At 47.5% G+C, this 19,075-nt stretch overlaps 1 protein-coding gene across 5 annotated transcripts in view; it reads right to left on the bottom strand.

Moving 5' to 3' along the window:
* Positions 1 to 19,075, bottom strand: part of LOC138569309 (acyl-coenzyme A synthetase ACSM3, mitochondrial-like) — a 770,966-nt gene that overhangs the window by 334,337 nt on the left and 417,554 nt on the right. For all 5 annotated transcript variants that reach the window (XM_069647172.1, XM_069647174.1, XM_069647173.1 and 2 more), the window contains one exon: positions 14,195 to 14,274. In XM_069647172.1, the coding sequence (XP_069503273.1) occupies positions 14,195 to 14,274 (80 nt within the window). The remainder of the gene's footprint in view (positions 1 to 14,194; positions 14,275 to 19,075) is intronic.

The raw sequence follows: 19,075 nt of genomic DNA, 5'->3' as shown, positions 1-19,075 counted from the left end.
TGGGCCCGCTTTAAATGTCAGTTCACCAACTCCCTGTTCAAAGTCATTCTGTCTCTTGTCTCCTTAATAAATTGAGTGGTGTGGGTGATGTGATCCTGCTATTGTTCCCAACTTTCTCCAAGAATGTTTACGAGTTCTCTAGGCTCTTGGTTGAAGGCCACCTCAAATTAACTACATCTGATTGAGCCTTCGGAAGGTTTTCTTCACAGTGAACAAGGCCCAGGGCAGCAGCTCATTCCAGTTTCTCTCAGCCTTGTCTACTAGCTTCCACAGCAGATGTTCAGGCGTCTGGTTGAACCTGTGTTGCAGAGTTCCACAGGATCCTGATAATGCAGGAGGCCCTTGATTTAATTAATGAGGTTTGACATAAAACTGGGCCCTTGATCTGTCAGGATTTTTTTCTATAATACTACTGGAGGCAAATAAAGTACTAGATGCTTCAAATGTTGTTGGGTCATATTAGCCAAACAGGGGAAGGCATCCGGGTAACAGGTGGCGGTAGTCCAGAATTACTAGAATACATGTATTTCCTGCCTTAAGGGCTTCAAGTGGTTCACTTTATTGTTCTAGTCCATGAGAAGGAATGTCTATGATGTGGAAAGGTTGGAAGGGGGCCTTAAGGATGTAAAGTGTGGAAATCTTCTGACACATGTGGCTGGCTGAACAATACCCTTTTCGCTGATGGCATATTCCTGGCCAGACCCATGACAGGCCCTGTGTCTTTTGCGATTCCAAAATGGCCTACAGTTCGATGACAATGGGCCTTTCCTAGCCCTGGGTTCTGGAAGGGTCGGAAACCAATATTTGGTGTCTAGTCTTCCAATCACTCTTAACATTGTTGTCTACCATGTATAGCAACCCCTTCCTCTCGATAAAGTATGGTCCCTGTTTCGGCTCCTGGTCAGTCTACCGAACAAGCATGGATAAAGTCCTTTCGGGGGACAGCATGACCACTTTCAAGGTGGGAGGCTTTTGTTTTTGTGTGACTCTTCTGATGGGTCCTTGGGATTCCACTATGACAACAACTGTGACAATGAAGGACCAACAGAACTCTCATCATAGCCAAATATTGTTCAGCATCTTGATTTGACAAAGGATGGTGTTGGATGAATGCCTGTCCTGATAAGGAATATCTCAAACTATAATGAGATGGCCTGTCTATCTAAAGGATCTAGTATCTTTGTCAAAATTCCCTACTAGCGCCTAGCTCACTTCTTGAATTCTCACTCTGAAATGTGCCAACCAGGGCGCACCTTAACTGCCTTCTGGGATCTGGATTCCTCATGGTGCAGATATTTCCATGGTCTGGTTGTGGATTATCATTCCAAGATTCAGAGCGAGAAAACAACACACTCCTAATAACAAATATTTCTTCTCCCCCTTTCTTCAATTATCTTCTTACCGATATGTATTTAACCCCCAACCAGGTTTTTGACGTCAGATTCCCAGCAAGTATTAATTCCCCCTTGTCAGAGTGATTGTCAGACCATGTTGTTATCACCCACTGGCTCGGGATTGGCCACCTGCGCTTGGACCCTCAGCGCTCTGAGTCTCAGGCCTGAGGTATATAGCCTTCAGTAGGCTGGAGCCTTTGATCCTTCCTTGTTTCCTGGTTTTCTTCAGCAGCTGAGCTATAGCTCTCAGCAGGGTTATGCCTCTCTCTTTCTCTCTTGTTCCCTGCACAGACCTTCTCCTTCCTAGATAGCTATCCTAACTTTGTAATTATCTGATCTGCCCTTAGCTCGCATATGGGTCTTGCAATAACTTTTCTAATTGAGTAACTCACCTGATTGGTCTCTCAGCTTCCTCATTTCCTTCTTTCTTCTTTATCAGATTGGTCAGCTCACTGAGTGTGGATGAAGGGTTTAAACCCAAAGCTTGTCTTCTTGAAGTCAGTTGGATGTTGGTCTGTTGCTGCAGATCTTTCTGCAGAGGGGTTGAGTGCATACCCCAGGACTGCCCTGGAGTCTGTGTTTTTGTTCAAGCGTTCCTCCTTTTATGCAGCAGTGATCTTCTACTGGTACAGGTAATGGAGGATTGAACTTGCCTGAATGTATAATTATGACAGGAAGTATGTATAATGTAGCCCCAGGGTTTATTAGTTAGAGGGTTTACTGACTGCGCTGTGTATACCTGGAGTGCATGTGACAGAGTCTGAGGTTGCCTCTTGCGTCGTTCTCTGAAAGAATGAAGATTACCCCTGCTAGCTGCGCAGGGAGTATTAATTCTATTAAAGACTAGGAGGCGAGCATTATGCTTCATCTTCATTTATTCTACTCTTCAGCAGTTCAACAAAACACATACAAAACCCTTGAAAAGTGTCCAACAAACTTTTCTTATTTTCAAAACTACAAAATCCATGAGTCCCTGTAGTCCAAGCCCTCTAAGCCAGTCACAACCCACTTTCTGTGCTTGGGCTCCTCCTCTGCTTTTACTTGCTCTGAAATTCTCATAACTTCCATAACTGATCCTCGCTAACGATGCAAAGTCTTCATTAACCTAAGAACTCAACTGCCAGCGAGCTGCCGGCCTCCTGAATCACTCTCTGTCTTCAGTTATTCTTCTGGTCTTCCCCTAAGAGGCAATACAATAGAAGATTTTAGGGTGGAGTCTATGTAGTGTACTTACTATCATAAAACAATGCAAATATAGACAGTACAATACTCGGGTGGGAATGTAATGCTCGCCTCCTAGTCTTTAATAGAATTAATACTCCCTGCACAGCTAGCAGGGATAATCTTCATTCTATGACAAGACTGGCGGCGAGCATTATGCTTGTTCAAAGCTCCCCAACACCGTACCTGCTAGACTCTCTGCTGGTTTAAAATAAAATTCTTTAAACGTGTGCTCACACGACCAATCTGCTGCTAACATGATTTCACTTAAAGACACTCCTGTTCTCACGGCTCTCAAGGCCATTGCTCCTCTCACTGAATGAGCTCCATAGATGCTCCCATTCACACCTGCTGCTTGCATAATCTCTTTGACCCATCTCGCGATGGTTGCCGTAGCCACTGCATGAAAAGGCATCCTACGTGCTATTAGAAGCTGTGTGGTACTTACCGCCCTATATTCTGCTGTCCTGTTCTCGTATTCCTTAATGCAACGTGCTACGCACCATTTTGCATTACTCGGGAAGTAGGGATAATGGACCGTAGTGGTCCCTGTCTTGGTCCTCTTGACTATCGAGAATGTCACTCCTTCAGGTCCGAAAGACATTCTTGTAATCTCCAGTGCCCTCACATCTGACACTCGTTTGCAGGAGACCAGACATAATAGCATAGCTAGTTTACCTGATAGCTGTCATATGATGCTAAATCACTACGTTTCGAGTCTATTTTCAGAAGGAGGCCTCTACTCGTCTCTGACGCAATGGCACAATTCGCATTTCCGAGGAGGCAGACTGCTCTCTGAGCCCAGCCGGCGAGAGCTTCAGGGACCACTTCTTCGCGGGTATCCTTCGCCCTCTCTGCGAGGTCCATGATCTTGGCCAGTGACCCAGCCAGGTCCAACACCTTCTCCTGACAGCTTCTACAGGATCTATCAATACCCTTGCGGGGATCTTTAGCCGATTTTGAAACAAATGTTAGCATCTTGGGTCGAGTTCAGGGGTCTCCGTTACCTTTCCTGGGAGGTCCGGCCGCGGCCACTCTGCCCGTAGGCGCTGTCTTACTTCCTTATCCAGTGCTTTGCGTAACCTTGCTGTCATATATTATGCTACTCGGGGGGATGGTTGCCACTCATTGGACCTCGGATTCCAGATGCTGTCCGGGTCAAACATATCGTCATGGGCTTCCAGAAGGTATTTCTCCTTCCGTGCCCTCTTGCCCCCACTGGGTGCAACCCAGTCGTCTTCTGCGACCTCTTCATCTCCTTGCGAGGTCTGATCATCTACTAGCTCCTCTTCCGAGCCTGGGTCTTCTCCAGCGTTATCCTCCCCGGAGAGGGGGTCATGAGGTGTGGCACTGTTTGACGCTGTAGATAAGCCTCTTTCAACTTTGCAAACGTGTCTATCACCTCTGGGGCCTTATCTTCTGCCCCTTCCAAAGAGCCCCGGGGGTCGTCAGAAGATTTCCTCTTGAGGGCTATCTTACTCCCCTTATTCCCTTCTTCCAGGGGTTCTGTGGGCGTGCGCTTCAAGTTCTTGGTGCTTGTACTGGGATGAGAGGCATAGCTGCCACTGCATCGATAAGGGAGGTTCCCAGCACTTGCTTAAAACTGGCAGCGAGGTCCTGACACTGCTCCTCCTCACTCCACTCGAATTCCGACATCTTTCTGCTGTGCTGTGTGCCCAAAATACCTGAGACAGGTGTCTTAGCACACCCACTGCTCCCTTAATATGTTCTGAAATTAATATGAATGTATATATATATTTTTTTTAATGCTTTTCTCTGTGACTGCACCAACATAAATGTCTTTTGCCTTCCGGCTGCTGTGAGATATCTCGCTTCTTTGCGCTGTCTTCCTGCTGTCTAGCAGTGAAAAGTGCACAGGGATCCCCTGACGCCTGCCGCACCTTCTCCCTCAGCTGATATCGCTTAGCTGGTGTTGTTGAGCGCTGCGATCGTAGGATCGCTGAATATTATGACTTAAAAGTCTTTATATTGCTCTTGAGAGCTGTCCGTGTCTCGTGGCTGCTTGTCAGAATGCACCAAAGTATTGACTGAAAAGGATACGGTACTCAAAAGGATACAGGTGGTAGGGTCTTCCGGATCCCTGTTCACACGATTTGATAGTTGTGAAGTCAAGTTTAGACCTTCCAAATGATACAACTCTCTGACTGACAAAACAGGCAGAGCGATGGATCACTGGAAAGGGCGTGGGGAAGGTATAGGAAGTCAGCCTAGAACAAAATAAAGTATCATGAATAACTGCCCCAACCTGAGTATGATAGAACAGAAAATGACATGAATGCACACACTGACCTCAAGTCTAGGGCAGAAGAATCCAGCAGAAGTCTCTGAGGAAATCCAAAGGTAGAACAAACGACAAGGAAGGGAAGATTAGTAAGGGAGACTTATCCCGAACGGAACGAGGCTCACGCTAGATACCGGGTTGATGCACCACAGGATAGCGTCCAAACTACTGTTCACTGTCACCTTCCAATAATCCTTGAAAAGCTTCCTTCCCACGTAGATAGAAGTATAGAAATGAATCAACCCCCCTGTTAATATCACAGGTGCAGGAGTTGGAATTAGCGCCCTTTTTATGGTATAAACAAAGTACACGCGGTTCTGTACAGCCGCGAAGAATATAGCGTGCGCGTGTGGATTTTAGGATTCACGCAGTCCAGGCCAGCAGCGCTTGAAGACAATGTGTGCGTGTGGATTTACACGCGAACAGGATTCACGCAGTCCAGGCCAGCAGCGCTTGAAGACAACGTATGCGTGTGGATTTACACGCGAGCAGGATTAACGCAGTCCAGGCCAGCAGCGCTTGAAGACAACGTATGCGTGTGGATTTACAAGCGAACAGGATTCACGCAGCCCAGGACAGCCGCGTTTGAAGACAACGTGCGCGTGTGGATTTTACACGCGAACAGGATTCACGCAGCCCAGGTCAGCCACGTTTGAAGACAACGTGCGCTTGTGGATTTACACGCGAGCAGGATTCACGCAGTCCAGGCCAGCCGCGCTTGAAGATAACGTGTCCGTGTGGATTTGCACGCGAACAGGATTCACGCAGCCCAGGCCAGCCGCGCTTGAAGATAACGTGTCCGTGTGGATTTGCACGCGAACAAACAGCTCCAGGAATCAGCGTGTGGCGGAAAACACGCTATAGAAGGCCCAAAAAGTAGCTGTAGTAACCTGCAAGGATGTAGAATGGAGGTTAAGCTACACAACGCCAAATGATTCGATCAGAAGCAGCGAGTGAAGTTTCCACGCTGCTTATATACGTAATGCCGTGGTTCACGTGACGAAGTAGAATACACGTGAAGTTAGCGACGTGAAAAGTGCAAATGTCGTTTTCCCGGCAACGTATCGAACAACCGCCATTTGGAATAGAACGGTCTAGCTGTTCTACGAGCGTAGGAGGTAGGACCACGTCCAGCATGCATGACAGTGCCATCCCCCAAAGGGGCAACCTCTCCCCTTCTCGTGTGAAAACGCTTCAATAAAGCAGGAGCATGAATATTGGAAAGAGGTTCCCAGGACCTATCTTCGGGACCATAGCCCTTCCAATCCACCAGATAAAACGGCCTACCAGAACGTAGTCTCATATCCAGTATGTCCTGTACCTCGTATTCATCTGAACCCCGCACAGAAATAGCAACAGGCCGTACAGGCAATCTAGTAGCTTCAGAACAAGGCTTAATGAGTGACACGTGGAATACGGGATGCACTCGCCATCGTTGTGGCAAAGCTAGACGGACAGCAGCGGGATTAATTACTTGGAGCACTGCATACGGACCAATGTATTTAGGCAATAATTTCTTTTTGCCTGGAATACTCAAGTTCTTAGTGGACAGCCATACTTTCATACCAGCCTTGTAGACAGGTGCGGGTACTCTATGAGCATCGGCATAGAACTTGTCGCGTCTTTTAGCCTGCTCCAATTGCTGCTTCACTTTCCTCTGTAGTTTCTTCAGATCACGAAAAGTACGGCCTGCGGCAGGAGTATCCAAAGACAAGCTGGAATCCAAAGGTATTGATCGAGGGTGTTGTCCATAAAGCGCATAGAATGGTTAAGTGCCTATGGCACTATGATAGGAGTTGTTATAGGCGAATTCTGCTGCCGGCAGGACCTTGAGCCAATCCGATTGGTACTGCAGACACAAACACCACAAATATTGTTCCATAGTGCTATTGACTCTTTCGGTCTGTCCATCAGTTTGAGGGTAATAAGCACTGGACATTCTATCATCAATCAGTAATGCTGATGTTAGTGCTCTCCAAAAGCGTGACGCAAACTGTGAGCCCCTGTCCGTAATGATTACAGACGGTAGACCAAAGAAACGAAATATATGTTGGATGAATAGGTCAGCCAGAACAGCAGCGGTGGGTAAACCAATACAGGGAATATAAAGAGCCAATTTAGTGAAATAATCCACTACAACCCATATGGTATCGTACTCCTGGTTTGGTGGGAGTTCTACCACAAAGTCCATAGATATCATGTCCCATGGTTTATTAGGGACAGGTAGGGACTGGAGTAAGCCCACTGGTTTACCAGGAGTGTTTTTACATTGGATGCATACAGAACAAGTTGATACATGATCTATGACATCTTTTGACATGGATGGCCACCAGCACCATCTTTTGAGCAGCTCTAGTGTTTTCTTCCGTCCAGGATGGGCTGCGATCAAGGAATCATGATTCCACTTGAGGGCTTTATTCCGCGTTGAAGACGTCGGTAGGTAGAGCACTCCTTGTGTGAAAGGTAAACCGTTATGTACGTCCAGATTCATATCCTGGATGACTTGTGGATGTTTTTTCACCCACTCTTGTACTTCGGTTTTTAAGGATGGTTGAACAGAACAACTACATATTACATGATCTGCCAACAACTGATTTTGTACTTGTGCTTCTTCCTTCGCCTCTTCACCCATACGAGACAACGCGTCCGACTTAACGTGTTCTCGGGCAGGACGATATGTGACCTGGAAATCGTATTGGGCAAAAAAGACATGCCATCTGGCCTGTCGGGCCGTAAGGCATTTCATAGATTTGAATGCTTGAAGATTTCTATGGTCAGAGTACACCAACACCTGATGTTTGGCCCCAAGAAGATGATGACGCCATTCTCGGAAGGCATCCTTGATAGCCAGCAATTCCCGCTCAGTGACGGTGTAATTTCGTTCATATGGGGTAAGTTTGCGAGAGAAGAAAGCCACTGGGTGCTCCTCCTTGGTTTCTGTGCAAACTTGTGAGAGTACCGCTCCAGTAGCGACACTGGATGCATCCGCTTCAACGATAAACTGGCGATCTGGATCTGGATGTTGAAGCACGGGTGCAGTGGTAAATGCTTCCTTTAACTTTTCGAATGATGCTTGGGCATTCTGGTTCCAACAGAAAGTAACTTTGGAACTAGTTAAAGCCGTCAAAGGAGCTACTGTTTTGGAGAAGGAATGAATGAATCTGCGATAAAAATTCGCAAAGCCTAGGAAAGACTGTAATGACTTGACATTGTGCGGAATAGGCCAATTCAATATGGCCTTCACCTTGGAACGACTCATTCGAGCACCTAGATTGGTAATGTCATAACCCAGGAATTCCACTTCCTGTGAATGAAAGACACATTTCTCGGCTTTCACAAAAAGAAGGTTCTCCCTGAGTCTTTGTAGGACTGTAGAAACGTGTTTGACGTATTCCGAAAAAGATGATGAATAGATCAGAATATCATCCAGATAAATCACCACAAACTGGTCCATTATATCCCTGAAAATATCATTCATGAAGAATTGAAAAGTGGCGGGAGCGTTGCACAGACCAAAAGGCATCACCAAATACTCGTAAAGACCATACCGTGTCTTGAAAGCGGTCTTCCATTCGTCGCCTTCACGAATGCGAACCAAATTGTATGCTCCTCGCAAGTCAAATTTGGTGAAGTAACTGGAAGTACCTAATTGATCCAATAGAACGTTTATCAGTGGTAAAGGATATTGATTTTTTATGGTGATGTCGTTAAGTGCCCTGTAATCAATGCAAGGCCTTAGATCTCCCTCTTTCTTCGGAACAAAGAATAGAGGAGACGCAGCAGGTGATTCTGATGGCCGTATGAAACCCATCGCTAAAGCTTTGTCAATGTATTCTTTCAACACAACGTCTTCTTTTGGAGTCAGTGAATATAAACGACCTGTAGGGATTTTGGCACCAGGAATCAATTCAATTGGACAGTCATACTGTCGATGGGGAGGTAATTGTTCTGCCTGGCCTTTATCAAAGACATCAGCGTACTCAGCGTATTCGCATGGTATGGTAGTGTCGCTTTGATGTACCACGCTTATAGTCGAAACTCCCCCCATAGAGGCCAATATGTGTTGCTTGTTTGACACCTCCTGACTGGTAAAGCAATGTTCATTGCAATGAATTGAAGGATACTGGAGCAATCCCGAAACCCAGTCAACGGCGGGATTATGAAGAGTTAACCATGCAAGACCAAGTATGATTTCGTACTGCGGAGCAGCTATGACATCGAAGACGATTTCTTCCGAATGATTATTCGATAACGTCATCTGAACAGATACCGTCTCCTGGGTTACCATACCAGAAGTCAAAACAGATCCGTCCACGGTATTAACCGTTTCAGGTTTGTTCTTGTTTACAAGGGGTATGGAACAGTTCTTGGCATATGTGATGTCTATGTAATTGTTGGTGGCTCCGGAATCAACCATGGCCTTGGAAACCAATTCTCGGTTATCACAACGTAACGTCACCTCAACAATTACGGGTGCGTGATTAGGAATGGTACTGGATTCCGATGAAACACTCGACATAGGGACTCCTGCTATTGTCGAGTTTTGGTGTTTCCCGAACGCTTGACGGGTTTTTTAGGACATGTCGCTAATAAATGCTCGGATGAACCGCAATACATACATAAATGGTTCTTTCTTCGGTTCTCTCGTTCTGCATTGGACAACCGGCCTCTCACGGCGCCAATCTGCATTGGTTCGGGGTCGTTCGAGAGGACTGCCGGTGTCTCTGAACGAACCGAGGCTTGTATGAAGGGCTTTTTCTCTCCTTTCCGAGCATTCCTTCGGGCATCGATTTGTAGAACCAAATCGAGCAACTCTGTGAATCCCGTAGGAACCACTGGAACTGTAGATAAGGCATCTTTCAGTTCCTCTGAAAGACCCTTGTAGAAAACAGCCGTTTTCTTGCCGTCAGGCCATTGAGTTTCGGCTGTTAGTTGATTGAATCGGGCAATGTAAGGCAGAAGAGGTTGATTGCCTTGTTGTAGATTAAGTAACTCCAGATCCATGGCTTGAGTAGCATAACGCATGTCAAAGACTTTACTCATAGCAGCCAAGAGATCATCACAGTCGTACAACAAAGGGCTATTTGTTTCCAACAAAGGGTTAGCCCAAGCAGCAGCTGTGCCCCCTAAATGGGACAGCACGAATGCTGCTTTTGTGGTTAGGTCAGGAAAAGATGTAGGACGGCAAAGAAAATGGAGTCGGCACTGATTAACGAAGGTTCTGTAGGATTTGGGATCACCAGTGAACCGCTCCGGAGGGGCCAAGGGAAACTGAGTGGGCATAACCACATTAATAGTTTCCTGTGGGGGTGTCATAGTCCCAGATCCAGATGCAGTGGCCATTGGAACCTGTGCTCCCTGAGGACTACCGTGCATGGCGTCTTGCATAACGTCCATACGGTGCCGTAACATGTCCTGTGCCGTAACCATTTCGTTTCTCAAATCGCTGATCAACTGAGTCAAAACAGCTAAAGGATCCGTACCCTGCATGGCTTCTGATTCTGTCAGAATGCACCAAAGTATTGACTGAAAAGGATACGGTACTCAAAAGGATACAGGTGGTAGGGTCTTCCGGATCCCTGTTCACACGATTTGATAGTTGTGAAGTCAAGTTTAGACCTTCCAAATGATACAACTCTCTGACTGACAAAACAGGCAGAGCGATGGATCACTGGAAAGGGCGTGGGGAAGGTATAGGAAGTCAGCCTAGAACAAAATAAAGTATCATGAATAACTGCCCCAACCTGAGTATGATAGAACAGAAAATGACATGAATGCACACACTGACCTCAAGTCTAGGGCAGAAGAATCCAGCAGAAGTCTCTTGAGGAAATCCAAAGGTAGAACAAACGACAAGGAAGGGAAGATTAGTAAGGGAGACTTATCCCGAACGGAACGAGGCTCACGCTAGATACCGGGTTGATGCACCACAGGATAGCGTCCAAAGTACTGTTCACTGTCACCTTCCAATAATCCTTGAAAAGCTTCCTTCCCACGTAGATAGAAGTATAGAAATGAATCAATCCCCCTGTTAATATCACAGGTGCAGGAGTTGGAATTAGCGCCCTTTTTATGGTATAAACAAAGTACACGCGGTTCTGTACAGCCGCGAAGAATATAGCGTGCGCGTGTGGATTTTACACGCGATTAGGATTCACGCAGTCTAGGCCAGCAGCGCTTGAAGACAACGTGTGCGTGTGGATTTACACGCGAGCAGGATTCACGCAGTCCAGGCCAGCAGCGCTTGAAGACAACGTATGCGTGTGGATTTACACGCGAACAGGATTCACGCAGTCCAGGCCAGCAGCGCTTGAAGACAACGTATGCGTGTGGATTTACACGCGAACAGGATTCACGCAGTCCAGGACAGCCGCGTTTGAAGACAACGTGCGCGTGTGGATTTTACACGCGAACAGGATTCACGCAGCCCAGGTCAGCCGCGTTTGAAGAAAACGTGTGCGTGTGGATTTACACGCGAGCAGGATTCACGCAGTCCAGGCCAGCAGCGCTTGAAGACAACGTATGCGTGTGGATTTACACGCGAACAGGATTCACGCAGCCCAGGACAGCCGCGTTTGGAGACAACGTGCGCGTGTGGATTTTACACGCGAACAGGATTCACGCAGCCCAGGTCAGCCGCGTTTGAAGACAACGTGCGCGTGTGGATTTACACGTGAGCAGGATTCACGCAGTCCAGGCCAGCCGCGCTTGAAGATAACGTGTCCGTATGGATTTGCACGCGAACAGGATTCACGCAGCCCAGGCCAGCCGCGCTTGAAGATAACGTGTCAGTGTGGATTTGCACGCGAACAAACAGCTCCAGGAATCAGCGTGTGGCGGAAAACACGCTATAGAAGGCCCAAAAAGTAGCTGTAGTAACCTGCAAGGATGTAGAATGGAGGTTAAGCTACACAACGCCAAATGATTCGATCAGAAGCAGCGAGTGAAGTTTCCACGCTGCTTATATACGTAATGCCGTGGTTCACGTGACGAAGTAGAATACACGTGAAGTTAGCGACGTGAAAAGTGCAAACGTCGTTTTCCCGGCAACATATCGAACAACCGCCATTTGGAATAGAACGGTCTAGCTGTTCTACGAGCGTAGGAGGTAGGACCACGTCCAGCATGCATGACACTGCTGCCGTAATACAGTCGCTTAATAGCGACGATCGAATTGAGAGCGCGAGGAACTCACGCTAAGTCCCTCCTACCTGCGGGTGGGGGCCTGATCGCGGGAGTGCTATTGGCTGCTCTCCCGAGTGGAGCTCCGCCCACCCCAGGGTAGGGGCTACTGCTGCGCTGCCGTTTCGGCGTGCTTCTGTATTCGCGGGCACCGGCTTCTCCCACCCGAGGGTGGGGGTCAGCCCTCGCGAGTAACTGTACTCTTGCTGCGTAGTCCGCGAGGCTGGCTGCACCCCTGAGGTGCCGAAATTGCGACACGGGGCCGCCGGCGTCACAGACTCTACCTAATTACTTACCTGATGTACCTTTGTAACGAGGTACAATCTTTGTTTTTATAACACTGCAACTGCTAAGCGTGTACTATAATATATATATACTATATTGTACAATACTGTAACGTAGTACGCACGCACTACTAAAAACACCAACTATAGTGCTAATCACTTCGTAACACCTTCTGTTCACATACTTGCGCGCATTCGAATATACACAATGACATTTCCTTAAAATTCAACCACTCACTTCCAGTCAATTCACACAGTCAGTCAATTCACACAGACACACGGAGAGGGAAAATTATGGTACTTATCTGCTTGAAGAGCAGTAAATAAAGAGGAGGAGCTCAAGCACAGGAAGTGGGTTGTGACTGGCTGAGAGGGCTTGGACTACAGGGACTCATGGATTCAAGGGTTTTATATGTGTTTTGTTGAACTGCTGAAGAGTAGAATAAATGAAGATGAAGCATAATGCTCGCCTCCAGTCTGGTCATAGAATGTGATGCCAGACCTCTAATCCTAGCTTCGACTTGCTTCAATTCTGGAAGGCAGAATTGGTTGGTCAGAAGGGAAGGACCCTGGGAGATATCTCTTGTGAGTGCCCTCAGCCCCCAGATCCCCTGTAACCTCTGTCGTTGTCTCGTCCAACGTGACGTAGTCACAGTGCACACTGTCAATGACCTGCGTCCTTGCCCTGTGGCCAAAATGGGAATCTTGGAGGGCCAGGGCACTGGCCAAAAGTCTAACAGGTGGCTTGAAGTAGTACAAGGCAAGACCAAAGGCCACGACTAAGGCAAATTGTCACCTGGGCATGTCTGCAGGCCATGCCCAATGGGCACTGTGACTATGCTAGCATTTATCATTTAGAGCATAGACACTCACAGAAAAAAACGTTAGTTGAACGGATGTGATGGCTGCAGTGCAAAACATCAAAAACACATGCATGTGCCACTTATGGTTCCTACAGCAATCCTAACATGGTCACTGCCTTGCACTGCAAAGGGCGAAGCATCCAGTTCTGTCTTACATTGTTACATTCTGAGTAAAGTACCTAACAGATTCCTACAATTACAAAAATGAACCTGCATGTGCCTGAAGAGAGACATACTGGCCTGATAAGGTGTGGAGAGTTTGCGTAATTAGCAGTAGTGTAGTGGATTTGTTGTGGGCTTTGATGTTGACCCAAAAAACCTGCTTATATTGGCTTGGATAGGAACATGGGTTAGTATCTGCATCTCTTTAAGCTAGAAAAATGTTATATTATCTGCCAGAAAATTACCGAACACAACTCCAACAGTGAGCCAACAAACGTTGACTTTTCTATTGGATATAATGCATTGGCAGAGGCCAAAATTGGCTGCTGTAAGACTTCTGTCCCAACATTTTAATGTTTCTCCTATGTCCTTCCATCTTTTAAACAAAACATTCCACCTCCATCGGGAGGAATGCTCAAATAGCAATAATGCCCATTCTGTGTGCCATCACCAGGTGGCAACGTCCCATTTCCCTCCATTAACATGAACTGAGGGCGGTTCCGCCGGTAATGGCCATCGAAATACAGCATTATTGCTAATTAATGGACTGGAAAAGTGGTGATTGGTCAGGTCTTTGCTTTTGACTCATGATCTTGGAAATATACTTGACGTGGTGAACTGCCTGTGCTGGATTGTTTTTTAAATGGGCGATACCCTTGTACCCAGCAACCAAGACATCCTGTGGGGGCGAACATTTGTTTACTTCAAAAATGTTGAGGAAAGAAGAATCGTCGCCTTTAATGCAAAACCCTCTGATGTGATATATCCTTGAAAAGAAGGGCTCACCTGGCAAGATTATGCTGTATCATCATACGGTATGCAGTGGGGGCCGAACAGAAGGTGGTCACCGGATATCTGCACAGGGCCTACAGGGGGGAAAATTAATGTTACGTCATGCCGTAAAATACTTGCACAAGGAAACACACAACTTTCACCTGTATTTTGGGTTATAAGGATGGCAGGGCGTACATTTAGATATTACACATTAATACTCAATGATGTTATAAAGATATCAACCAGCTGTAAAACTATGAGAAGTGCAAAGAAATGCTACTTCACTTGGTTTATTTGTGAACAGCATTTACAAAAAAACGCCAATTGCGTGCAGGGGGTCAACAACATACGTCTTACGTGCTGTTGGGTCTCCCGGACGCAATTTTCGACGTTTGCAAAACCGAGTGCAAAAGTAAAGAGTAAAAAGAGGCGAAATCGCCATTACTCTTTACATTCATAATCCTTTTTGGAAAAAAATGTAAATGCCACCTGCAAATACCGCTTTGCAGAGGACATTTAACTGGACTCCTATGGAATCATCCTTCTTTTAGCAGGAGCTGCATCAGGCGGAATCTATTTGTTGCCTGGATGCATGAAAATCTCATGCAGCTGAACAATGATGTTGATTTGTGGGCAGAGAGCGGGGAGGACATGGATTGCTCATCCTGACTCCCACTCTGGAGCTCACTCTCCTCCAGGGCGTAAGGTACACATAAGACAAAGCTTCTTTGCAACGCTCTTACGCCTTTCATTCACTTCACACCCCATTTACATTCATCTGTATGGGGGAGATGTGGGGCGGATCGTAAAGTACGATTCCACCGCCCCTTTCCTCTCTGCCATATAAATATTCCAACATTCGCAAGTGCATGCATTTTTATGCTGACACACATGCTGGGGACTCCCTAGGAATCCATTGTAAACATCACCTGCTTTACATGCATGGCAGGCAGCGTTCACTCAATTTTCATGGTGGGGTGCAAAAGGGCGGCGTACATTTGTGCATGCTGCCTTATTACCCTCCCCTTTTGCACTCGGACATGCAAACGAGGAAAATTAGGCGACGGGGTCCCCGTTTACACAGAACTATTTAAAAAGCATCTGAGCGGTGAACCAAGGCGCCAAACGCTTTACACCTAGGTTTTACTCTGGGTCATTGAAAATGACCCTGTGTCTGTTCTACTGCATCTTACCTGGTGGGCAAAAGCTCTTATTGATAGACAGAAGTTATAAACTTACGTAGTGTGTGATTTACGTCACTTTCGTTGTGAGCAGAGCTTAACTATTAGTACAGGGGTCTGCAACCTGCAGCTCTCCACATATATTGGACTACGACTCCCATGACCCTTCACCATTGTCTATGCTGGCAGGTCTGATGTGAATTTTAGTGCACGTTTAGCGACCGTGATGGTGATCTACGTGAAAACTTTCCAGGCATGCCATCTGTGGTGTCACGTGCCCCGTTAGTTCCCGGTCACGTGACACACAGGAAATAAAGGCATCACCGGAAGTGTCCGGGTTTATGCACCCAACAGAGTGGTCGCGTCTTTTGTGTTTCTGCGCACCGTGACGCGCTGTGCACCAGGGCCGGCCCCGGCCCACTCAAGGCCAGCTCATGAACACGGGCCCGCACGCCTCCCGGCGGCCCCTAAACATCACACTATCATTGTGCTTTAAGTATAAATATGAAGACATCGCTGGGCACAGTTTGTGTTGAGGCATTGTGCAGGGGTCGTGGGTTTCTCTGCTGCAGTTTTACAAAATGAGCACAGTGGGAGGGTAACACAGATTAGAAAGGGCCATAATGTGCGTTTGATGGTGGTTTGTGGCGGTGTATTGTGTGCAAGCGCTGCGTAGACGTTACTGGCGTGGCATGGGGGCGCTACAGCGTCAAGCCGCATGTTTCTGCCTACTCTATTTCTGCCTACTCTATGGTGAATTAGCAACATGCAGTAGACACGCAGTCACCAAATTCGTGCAGTTCCTGAGATCCTAGCATTTAGTTTGTATTTGTACTCACATAAAATGCCTCAATGTTATGCTAATGCTACTTGTGTTTTTGACGCCCAAAATGCTGAGCATGTATGCCTTCAAGTAGGATGCACAGGCACCATTCCCAGACAGAGAACTGGATGTGAAGGAAATGTTGTTTTCTAGTGCTAGGGGGCACGTCGCAGTCAGATAGCCCCCACCAGTGGCAGAACTATAACATCCGCCTTTTGGTGGGATTCGGACACAGAATAACACACCCACAGCCACCCTGCTTGATAGCTATTTATTGAACTCCACTTTCCTCCTCATGTAACATGCGGTCACATGACCTGACGTATCCTACGTCCCATGATAGTGTGGAGTGGTTACAGCTCAGTTCGACACTAAACCCCCCCACCCCAAAATAATAATGTCTCGACCCATTTATTGAATCCACTGCCTTTATGATTTTCTTTATGATTCTGCTGGGTCATCCTTCAGCTCTCGAGACCGTATCGTCCCCCTGAACCACGTGCTGCTTCGTCCTTTCATCGTTTGATTCTTCTTCATCGCCTGTATTCCCGATTTTTCACACCATTCTTGGTGCCCACTGTTTCCTATTTGGGTGTCCGTTTGTTCAGGGTGCACTCTTCGAAAGAAAGATGCATTTCTTGTTATCTGCTCATTGGGTCGTGGCGTCATTGTTTTATGGAGGCCTGGTTGTCTCACCTTGATGCTTTCTCCTTCTTGAATGTCAGAAGTTTGTGCCCTTCGACGTTGGTCAGCATATTCCGTCATCTTTCTTTTTTCCTCCTTGTCATGTGTTCTTGCAGGTCGCTGTCGTCTGACCTTTTGTTATGCAGAGTGTGTGGCAGTCTCGTACGCACTGAGCAGCCAGCCATCAGTTCTGTTGGGCACACTCCTGTGGAGCTATGTGGAGTGTTCGTATAGTCACGCAGGAGATGATAGAGGGCCTGTTCTATTGGCTTGCGTGTGATGTTCGATATCTTCACTGCGCGTTCCAGGTTGGCCCTGAAGTGTTCCACTGCTCCACTGGCTTGAGGCCATAGTGGCGTGATCCTCCTGTGGCAGAACCCCATGTACTGTGCAACGTCTTTGAAGTTACCCCCTCTGAACAAAGGATCGGTGTGTCCGATTTTGTGTCACGCCGCGCGCTCGCTCGCGGGCGCCACTTACCTGTCCTGGGGTCCCTGGTCCACGGCCGCAGCGGTCTCCTCCTTCATGGAGACTGTACCCGCGGTGGCGTCTCTCCTCACGCCGACCCGCGGTTCGGATGGGCGCCGTGGACGCCGCCATCTTGCGAGGATCTGCGCATGCACGGATCGTCAGTGTTTCGACGTCCCGCGCATGCGCAGTGTCGGAACATGCGTTCCAAGCCTCGCTTTGACCCCGGGCCATAAAAGAGCACCGCATACACAGGGACAACGCGTCTCAACGCGGTTGTTACTGTGTATGCGCTGCTGGAGTCCTGGCGCTTGTTGTCCAGCCCTCCAGTTTCCTGTTCTGACCTTTTCTGCCTAGTTCTGCCTCATTTCCTTATTCCAGTCTTGCTTCCTGGTACTCCTACTCTTTCTGCTCCTTATTTCTGATACCTTGCCCCTCCCTGGTTTAGGGTAGAGTAGGTTCTGTCTGGGTTCCTAGTTGTAGTAGGGACTCTCCTGTCAGTTCTGCCCTTCTTGCAGTTTGCCTTCCTTTGTCTGTCTTGTGCCCTGCCGGTACCTGTGCCTTACTGCCTTTTGGAAGTTCCTGAGTTCAGTCCTGTTATCATCGGTGATTTCATCACGCCTTCTCAGCCAGTGGAAACACTGTCCCGACGTCACGCAAATTCTGAGAAGTGCCACCCGTGGCGTTGGGAGTTGGTTCAGTGCCGTCCTGTGTTATATCGCCAGGAGGGGATTGGGCTAATTTCTCGCGTTAACCATTCATCGGCCATCATACATCGACATACTGGCAACCTCAACTCCACGGTCTACAGGAAGCAGAGGTAACTCACGATCTCGTGAAGATTCGTTTAACAGATTGAGACGCCTATCCCTCAGTCCCGACATGGACGACATGCAGGAACTACGTGAAGAAATGCGTGCCATGCGTCTTGAAACGACCACTCTCCGCCAGGAAAACAACACTCTCAGACAAGCATTGGATCGGTGTTTGGCTAATCCCGCACAACCTGTCACCCCGCCTGAGAACTCCATGGCTTACACCACTCCGATGAAGTATGATGGTGATCCACGTCGAGTGGCAGAGTTCTGTATTCACTGTCGGATCCATTTCCAATTCAGGTCTACACATTTTTCTCAAGACAAGGCTAAGATTGGGTATATCCTTGGAAATCTAACTGGCAATGCACTCGCTTGGGCCGCACCTTTGGTCTCTACCAACAGTCCTCTGTTGGGTGATTTCGCTGCCTTCGAGAAAGCCTTTTTGGACGTCTTCAAACCGCCCAATTTGGCAGCCATGGCCCAGAATCAATAAATGGAGATCAAGCAAGGGTCAGGTGACATAATCCACTACATCAGTCGGTTTCGACAATTAGCAACTGATTCACAATGGCCCGAAATCACTCAAAAAACCTTGTTTCGTCGGGGACTACGAGAGGAGTACAAAGACGAATTGCTGCACATTCCGGAGCCAGAAACATTGCCTGCATTGGTGGAACAAGTCTTACGCATTGACCACAGGTTAACCGAACGACGGAGTGAACGCCGCAGATCTGACAGGTATCAACCAATTCTTCCAGCACAGAATCCTGGACCGGCTGTTTCTATCGATGTAGGTCCAGAACCCATGCAGTTGGGTGCCGTCAGAGGTCCGTTATCCGAGACTGAAAAGAAAAGAAGACGACAGAAGAACTTATGCATGTATTGCGGTGGTTCTGGCCATTTTCTAGGCACCTGTCTG

This window comes from Ambystoma mexicanum, chromosome 2q (genome assembly GCF_040938575.1).
Source record: "Ambystoma mexicanum isolate Mex_15411 chromosome 2q, UKY_AmexF1_1, whole genome shotgun sequence".
Lineage (NCBI taxonomy): Eukaryota > Metazoa > Chordata > Amphibia > Caudata > Ambystomatidae > Ambystoma > Ambystoma mexicanum.
This window is presented reverse-complemented; position numbering and strand designations above follow the sequence as displayed.